The 9229-nt window shown below is 36.2% G+C and overlaps 1 protein-coding gene across 1 annotated transcript; it reads left to right on the top strand.

Moving 5' to 3' along the window:
* Positions 1-2429: 2429 nt before the first annotated feature.
* Positions 2430-9077, top strand: LOC137727871 (potassium transporter 11). The gene is made up of 9 exons (XM_068466708.2): positions 2430-2745; positions 3115-3465; positions 3800-4025; positions 4606-4851; positions 5990-6040; positions 6188-6448; positions 6556-6729; positions 7264-7518; positions 7857-9077. Exons 2-9 carry the CDS (start codon positions 3304-3306, stop codon positions 8897-8899), a joined length of 2418 nt encoding a protein of 805 aa, XP_068322809.2. The 5' UTR covers positions 2430-2745; positions 3115-3303; the 3' UTR covers positions 8900-9077.
* The last annotated feature ends 152 nt before the right edge of the window (positions 9078-9229 follow it).

The raw sequence follows: 9229 nt of genomic DNA, 5'->3' as shown, positions 1-9229 counted from the left end.
CCACATGTTAAACTAAAAAAATAATGCATATCTTGATTCAAATAGTTTGTCTTATTGTCACCATTCCTTCTTGTACGAGAAGTTCATATTGTGAATCAATAAAACCAAAAGAAAGTGACAAGGCTTATATTTTATCTGAAGGTTAGGTGTAGAATAAGCATTTTTGTGTTCGAGTTTGTAATATATATATATATATATATATATATATGCCTTCTTGATGAGAAGAATAATATCAAAAATTGAAAGCCTAAAAAGTCCTAAATTAGCATGGTATCATAGCAAAGATCATAGGATTTCTCCCTTGCTTGTTCCCCTTAGAAAAAATTTTATGAGCCTCCATGAAAAATCTACCGCCCTTCCATAGTGAATTCATTATCACCGATCAATTCCATCCTAATTGATGTTATACATACCCAAACATAAATACTACAGAAAAGCCTAAAAAGAGCAAGTCCACAAGAAAAAACCCAGATTTGGAAAACTTAAACTCCACCACTCCAGTTGTGTCGTCATCGCTGATCCGCCACCACCACCAAGAGAAAGAACCCACGAACAAACTAGATGCACAAAAAATGAGGGCGTGTGAGCTACCCGGGCAAAAACTGCTCTCATAGTCTACTAAATATTGCTAAAAGCACTTTAATAACCACCCAACACTAAAGTCTGCCGTGGAGAAGAGACACGTAATGGCCTGAGTAGTTGAGGTTGGCGGTGGACGACTGACAACGGGGATAAACATCGGAAGGAAAAAGGGGCATAAAATGCCAAATCTAAGACAAGCTTAAGGAGGAAAGCTCAATTGAACTAGAAATTAAAGATCAAAAGAAAAGGATATCCAGAAGCCAAACAAGAAGAGAAAGAAGTAGCTTGAATTGACAAGTAAAAGGAGTTGCACCAACTCCATCCAAAAATGAGAGTGGGGGACAAGAAGGGGGCTTAGAGTTTTTTGCTTTCGGCCCTTTATGTTTTTTTTTTTCCACAAGTTTAAATGAAATTTTGTCTTTCACTTCCTTAATTAATTACTTCTCAAAAAATAATTAACCAAGTGCTTTTACCAAAAAAGGAAAATGCCTCAGTATTACCAAAAAAGGAAAATGCCTCAGTATTATGTATGAGAATGTTAAAAAGACTCTTTATTGATTATTTGTCACCTTACAATTTAACGTCAATTTTACTCTACTAAAATATAAAATAACAAATAATTCATAAGGCCAACTCCAATGGTGGGCTAAAAGCCAAATTACCCCTCAAAATTTTACCCCAAACCCACTCCAACCCAAGGGGAATTTTTGAGCTAAATGCTAAATGCTAAACCAATGTCAAATTCCCCCCGAAATTTAGCCCAGAAATCAGGATGGACTCTACCCAATATTTATTGGAATTTAAATTTTTTTATATTAAAAGGTTCATAAAATTAATTTACGATAGTCTACATATTTATTTAAAAAAAAATTAATTTAACAAAAAAAAAAACCTAAGTTCATTCTTTAATAATCTCGGGCTAAAATTTTAGGGTAGAACAGTTGGAGTATAAAAATTGTTTTTGGACTAAAAGATAAATTTTTCGGGCTAAAAAATTTGACTTTTAACCTAACTATTGGAGATGGTCTAATGAAGTTATTTTTCAAAACAACCGCCTTAATATTTCTACTAAGTATATTTGCGGGTGGAAAGTTCGGATAATTGGAGGCATATGGTAATCAGTGCGAATGTATTAAAGAAAGGAGGGAGGTGGAGGTTCCACCAGATTAGACACACCCAATCTACCAATCAGTTTCATGGGCCCACTACTGACATTAAAAAGCTTTACACAACAGTCTTACACTAGTAATTTTTACTGACAAGTGACACCCTGCCCACGTCATAAATAAACATATTTGAAAAGAGATTCACATATCAAATACTACAAAATTTTAATTTTATTTCATTTTTAACCTTCTTATTTAACTGTTTCTTAGTTTTCGTCTATTTAATGAAGAAGTTTTCTTCTTTTACGGTTAATATTTTAAAATAATGAAAACTAATAAAAATAATATGAAAATTTCGAGTTTTATTTAAACGGATAAAAAAATATTGTAAATGAATAATACCGGAAGGTTTCGTTATAATTCTCTTTAAAATAACTTAAATATTGTAAACAATAAGAGGAGAATTCTTATTAAAGTGACGGTGAGCAGATTGTTCTAACTATTTTATTAACTGTTTTGATATAATTTATAAATTAAAAGATATTCAAATCAGAATCCAACGACCAAAAAAAAAAAAACTATTATAACTAACTTAACTACGTTAAAATGCATGCCAACAAATTATACAAAATGGCATCTTAAATTTTTAATAGAATATCTGTTAATTATATCAACAAATTATTTGTCTCTCTCCTTCTTCTCTGCGTCTTTTTCTAGATTCTCTCTCATTAATTGGCAGATAGATGCTTTGTGAGTAAACTCTTTTCCTTAAGGAAGCCGTGTTTTTTTTTCTTTCTGTTATTTGGCTGCAAAGCTTGTGCCTTGAACAAATAAACAGCCAAAACGGCCACTGTAAAACCTGCAGAGCAAAAGAACTTCCCCTTTCGTCTTTTTTTTTTTTTCCCTGCAGAAAACCGACTCTCTCTCTCTCTCTCTCTCTCTCTCTCTCTGTGTTCATCTTCCCTGCTTTAGTGCCTCATGGGATACTTCTTGATCAAGTGGCTGAGACTGAGCCTCCCCACCAGCTAACACCACCTGGGAATTCTAGTGGTAGAAAGTAATAATTATCACTTCCTTGTCTCTTCTGCCATTTCCTTTTCTGTGTGAGGTGTTCTTTCACCTCTTCTGTCCTCGGTTGAAAATTTGGTTTCTGGGTTTTGTCAATTTCTGAATTTTGGGTTTATTTGCCACTGAGTTGAAGTATCATACTTTACTTTTAATTCATTTTCTTGGTGGGTTCTTATCAAATACTAAAACTTTGGTTTTTGTTCTTTCAAACTTTTGGGGGGTGCTAATCTTATGAGCTCTGTCAATTTCTACATAGTGCCTTTGGATTGTCATTTGTTGTTTTAAAAGATAAGGTTTTTGAACTGGACATAACATCCTAGTCATCTGTTTTGTTTGTTGTTTGCTTCTTGGTGGCCAGATTGTGTTGCCTTTTTGTTGCTGGGTTTTTATTCAAAGTTGTATTGGGAGTGGATTTTTATAAAGAATTGAAGATCTGGGTCAAGCTTTAAGTCAGTTTTTAGTAGTTTGATATTGGTTTTGTTCGAGTTTTCCATTTGTGGGATTTGGATTTTGAGGAGTGAGAGGGGATACCAGAAGGAATAAAATTATGGAAGCTGTAGAATCATTTGAAATTTCAAAGGCTTCAAAAGTGGAGGTTGATGGAGACAGTGATAACTCCAACAAAGGCAGTATGTGGGTTTTGGATCAGAAGCTTGACCAACCCATGGATGAGGAGGCTGGCAGGCTTAGAACCATGTACAGGGAAAAGGTTCTCTCTCTCTCTCTCTCCCTCCCTCTTTTTCTGTCATCCTCCCGCTCCCCCCTTACACATTTGTTTATGCCAATATGTAAGAGTTTAGAAGTAATTCAATGAAGTAAAAGAGTTTTTACTCCTGTCAATGAATTTATACCTTCTGGGAACACACTGTTAGTAAGTAATTATCTGGAATTCTTGTGTAGTATTTGTAGGACATAATACAACTGTTATTAAAACGAGTGCAAAGTGGTATACGCTTAAGGGTTGAGTAATTGCCTGATATTAGTGGATTCTGGATAATGTATATTCTTGATTGTGTTTCCTGATCCAATCTTCAATTGTCCAGAAATTCTCTTCGCTGTTGCTTATGCGGCTTGCATTCCAAAGTCTCGGAGTGGTTTTTGGAGATTTGGGTACTTCTCCCTTGTATGTTTTCGACAATACCTTTCCCCATGGAATTAACGATTCGGAGGATGTGGTTGGAGCTCTTTCTTTGATTATATACTCTCTTACTCTAGTCCCGCTCCTCAAGTATGTATTTGTTGTTTGTCGGGCGAATGACAATGGTCAAGGTAAACCAAACTCTACCTGTAGATTTGCTCCATCAAATTCAAATGTTCTGGTGTTTTATGGGATTGTAAACTGGACAAAGCACATGTTTACTATTACAGTTCCAATATGCTTTTAAAATTTACGCTTAAAAGTATAAAGTAATCTTTGGCAGAGAAGTATGTTATACTAGTTCCTAAGGAAAATAATTCTCTTGGCGGAGTTGTTTACAAAAGTAGCATATACTAGTGTCTAGTGTTCGGCTAACATTAATAATGCACGCCTTTAACTTTTTTTACTTACCAATTTAATCCCAAGCTCATGTCACTGTTGATCATTCGCAGCAATGTGTGATGCTACATTTACGAATGAACTGTTTATTTTGGCGACAATTGGTACATGTACACTTCTTGATTTAGAATAGAGGAGGTGTTGAACAAATTTCCTAATATAGTTGTTTTTTTCAGAAATTGATTAAACATGATACTGTCTCTGCCGTGTATTCAATGCTCTGGAACTGCATGTCTCCAAGAGTTGTATGTTACGTTTTGTGGTAATGAGTCGCCATAAAGTCTTATGAAACTTGTGGTTTCTGTGTTTCAGGTGGAACATTTGCTCTTTATTCATTGCTCTGTCGACACGCAAATGTAAAAACTATTCCCAACCAACACCGGACTGATAAGGACCTAACGACATATAGTCGCTCTACTTTCCATGAACAATCATATGCTGCAAAAACCAAGAAGTGGTTGGAGAGGTATGCATCAAGGAAGAATGCCCTTCTTATTCTGGTCCTCGTAGGCACTTGTATGGTGATTGGAGATGGGATTCTTACTCCAGCTATATCTGGTACACATCCCTCCACAGTAGACGTTCTCCTGATCTGTCTCCTAATAATCCATCTGTGTTCATCCTTTATTTTTCTATCTGCGGTTTTTTGGAACCATGATTTAAAAGATTTTAATTAAGGAGAGGCCCAATGGTGCACAACCGATGTGCATAAGAAGTATAAACACAAGGGGTAATCTAGAAACAGAGGAAAGCTAGAAGTAGATAATGTAGGGGTGAGTGTTGTTATCAGCATGGATAACAATCTCAAAAGTTAGCCCTAAGCTAATACGTAGAGTGCTGGATTCGGAAAGCTCTAACATATATTTCCAAACAGAAAATTAGTTTCCTCATCATACTTAAGGACCATGCCAAGAAGCAAGTGCCGAAGAATGTTCTCGGAAGCACCCATGATCCATAAATAACAAAATCACAAAGACCGACAAATCACATGACAGTGTATCAGGAAATGATTTACTGATGTGCTGCATGCTTACGCTGTCTTATGTTTTCCATGTTTCTCTAAGTACTTCAATGATTTCTTTAGTAATCCATCAGTGTCCTCATTTTAAAGAGTCAATATCTTCACCGTTCTCAAGAGAGTGAATTCCATTAGTCTTGGTATCTGGCTACGTCGCGGGTTTAATTGAAAAAAGAAAATTCTGGTTTCATGGATTGAAATAAGTGGAAGTTGGTTACCGTCACATAATCCTGTACTTAGTACTACCCGACATGATAGAGGAGTATTTTATCCGTAGATAGAAGACAATTAAAGTTGGAGATTTAGGCACCACATAATTGAACAACATCTTCTATGTTATTCTCTTGATTTTGGAAGCAGAAAAAGATTGAAATGGGAAAAAAATTCTCTACTTAAGATTTTCTACTCGTTTAATTGTTTACCATAACACACCTACTCAACTTAATTTACATAATTAGGAAAGTACAACTGTATTGCTTTTTCTTTTGTCTCGACTCATCCTTCTTTCCCAATTATTGCGGTTCACTACGTTAGTTATCTTTCCCAAACAACATGGAGTCGTCTTTTTTGCTACTTAATTTGATCAAAAAGTGAGACATGAATATAATTTTAAGTTAAAATTGTGTTATTTTCCTCAGGTCCATTAGAAAATGACTAACTATGCTTTGCTTTTGGCAGTTTTATCAGCTGCTGGTGGGATCAAAGTAAGCAGCCCTGGCATGAAAAGTGGTACCGTTAGATTCCTTGGAGCTAAAGTTTGGTTTTTATTTTTTATTTTTATATAATTGTCTATTTTTTATTATTGCTGCCTCTGCATCTTTCTCAGTCAGTACTGTGAACTATTTCTTAACTTATACTTTCTTTGTTGTGGTACAGATTACGTCGTACTCGTTGCTGTTGTAATATTAGTAGGTCTGTTTAGCATGCAGCACTATGGTACTGATAAAGTTGGTTGGCTCTTTGCTCCCATTGTGCTGCTTTGGTTTCTCTTACTTGGAGGTATTGGCATATTCAACATCTGGAAACATGATAGTACTGTTTTGAGAGCTTTTTCGCCTGTGTATATATTTCGGTATTTTAAAAGAAACGGGAGAGAGGGTTGGATTTCCCTTGGGGGTATTATGCTTAGCATAACAGGTAAAGTTTTAAGTATCCTAATTTCACTTTCCAGCTCTTTAAGTTTCACCGAACTCTTAACACATCTGCTATGTTGGATTCTGATGGCAAATTCTGAATGATTACAGGGACAGAAGCACTCTTTGCCGACCTTGCCTATTTTCCAGTTTCAGCTGTACAGATTGCGTTTACTACAGTCGTGTTTCCTTGCCTTCTTTTAGCCTATTGCGGACAGGCTGCCTTCCTTGTGAAAAATCATTCAGACAGAATCCTGCTTCAAGCATTTTATCGTTCTATTCCAGGTTTGTTCTAATCTTTGTTTTGCATTTAAAGGATGACCATGTCGTAAATGGTAGTACACATAAACGATTTTCTCGAAATTGAGGCATAACATTTTAAAATATAATTTTTGATGGAATTTAAAGAACATGCTCTTCACTCTTCAGTATCTTTCTTGTTGGGTCTATTTTTTTCTTTTTTTTTTTGTACAATGGAGGTCAAAGGGGGATGGGCACACTCAATCTTCAACTTTGGGTGTCAGGATAAATACTAAATATTCTCTACCAGTCGGGCTATGAGTCCCCGCTTTTCTTTTTGAGAGATTACTCAATCAAAACTAATGTGATCGCTTTAAAGAAAATCATTAGAATGATATGACACAAAATTCATTTCATAGTCTTTGGAGTGGGTATTCAATATTTTTTGTATAGAATTTTCACTGCCCCATTTCTCGATCTCCAACATAATCTAAGAAAAAGCACGGAAACGAGTTATATAGTGTCTTGTAAGTAGGCAGTGTGTTGTTCCAAATATGCTTACTGTTTCTCTTACTGCAGAAAAAATATACTGGCCAGTCTTCGTTGTTGCGACTTTAGCTGCTGTAATTGCGAGTCAAGCGACTATATCAGCAACTTTTTCAATAATCAAGCAGGCTCTTGCACTTGGCTGTTTTCCTAGAGTCAAAGTTGTACATACATCAAAGAAGTTCCTCGGCCAAATATATATTCCAGATATTAATTGGATCCTTATGATTCTTTGCATTGCTGTGACTGCGGGTTTCAAAAAACAAAGCCAAATTGGAAATGCTTATGGTAAGTAGTTCATCCTCTGCTAAATCTAGTGGAGCTTACGTAAGCTGTATTCTCTACTTTGTGAAACTGGACTCGAAAAACATGCAATGTAAGTGCAAAAACTTCTTTGAAAAAGAAAATGGTTGAAAACTTCAAATAAAATAAGAGACGGGAGAAGTATTTGAGATAAACTAGGAGGTGAAGTAGTAGGGAGTTGGTGAACTATTTTGAGACAATGTAGATAAATAGCTACTGACCTGCTGTTGTGAAATTAATTTATGACGAATTTTATACTAGTATAAGCTCATCCTTCCAAAATAAGCTTGCACTCAATTGAGTTATATTTTATGTTGCAACAGGGACGGCAGTTGTAATAGTCATGCTGGCAACTACATTGCTTATGACTCTAATCATGATATTAGTGTGGCGCTGCCACTGGATTCTTGTCGCGATATTCACCGGCTTGTCACTGCTTGTGGAATGCACTTACTTTTCTGCTGTACTCTTCAAGGTTGATCAAGGCGGATGGGTTCCTCTTGTGATTGCAGCTGCTTTTCTTCTCATCATGTATGTTTGGCATTATGGTACGTTGAAACGTTATGAGTTTGAGATGCACAGTAAGGTTTCAATGGCATGGCTTCTTGGGCTTGGCCCCAGTTTAGGACTGGTCCGGGTCCCTGGGATAGGACTTGTGTACACCGAGCTGGCAAGCGGGGTGCCCCACATCTTTTCCCACTTCATCACCAACCTGCCCGCAATCCACCAGGTTGTTGTCTTTGTCTGTGTGAAGTACCTCCCTGTATACACCGTACCAGAAGAAGAAAGATTTCTCGTCAAACGGATTGGCCCCAAGAACTTCCACATGTTTCGTTGTGTTGCAAGATACGGTTATAAAGACCTCCACAAGAAAGATGACGACTTTGAGAAGAAGCTCTTTGAAAACCTTTTCGTGTTTGTCCGGCTCGACTCCATGATGGAAGGGTGTTCAGACTCAGATGAGTACAGCATCTATGGCCAGCAAACTGAGAGGTCAAGGGACTGCCTCTTAATTAATAATGGCAACACGACCACATCTACAGTAGACCTCACTATCTCATCAGTGGACTCAATTGTGCCGGCTAAATCTCCATTGCACGCGAACTTTACAGTGAGTTCATCAGGGCAGATGAGCAGCCAGAATGAGATTGAGGAGCTCGAATTTTTGAACGATTGTCGAGACTCCGGGGTGGTGCATATACTTGGGAATACAGTAGTGAGAGCAAGGAGGGATGCCAGGTTTTACAAAAAGATAGCCGTTGATTATATCTATGCATTTCTCAGGAAAATTTGCAGGGAGAATAGTGTGATCTTCAATGTTCCTCATGAGAGCCTACTGAATGTTGGACAGATTTTCTATGTGTAATTTTTTTATTATTGCAACTGCAAGTACATAGTATAATATTAGGAATGAAATTAAACGGTACAGAATGTTGCACAAAAAAAATGTGTATCTGTTTTTTGCTAGTCTTGTTAAACTTGGTACTTGTTTATAGCTTTTGACACAAGAAATATAAATTCTGGTATTTGACATTGGTCGAGAATCCTCTTTGTAATTTTTTTTTTTTTTTTTTTGTTTATAAGAAAACAATTTGAAATGAGTCCTTTTTATTTTTTATTTTTTATTTTTTTTAACAGAAAGCGTGTCAAACGTCAAGTTTTTTTTTATTGTCATAATACAATTGATGTTTTGAAC

This window comes from Pyrus communis, chromosome 10 (genome assembly GCF_041283825.1).
Source record: "Pyrus communis isolate YQ-2024b chromosome 10, ASM4128382v1, whole genome shotgun sequence".
NCBI classification, from domain to species: Eukaryota; Viridiplantae; Streptophyta; class Magnoliopsida; order Rosales; family Rosaceae; genus Pyrus; species Pyrus communis.
Note: the sequence above shows the minus strand (reverse complement) of the source record. Positions and strands in the feature narration are given on the sequence as shown.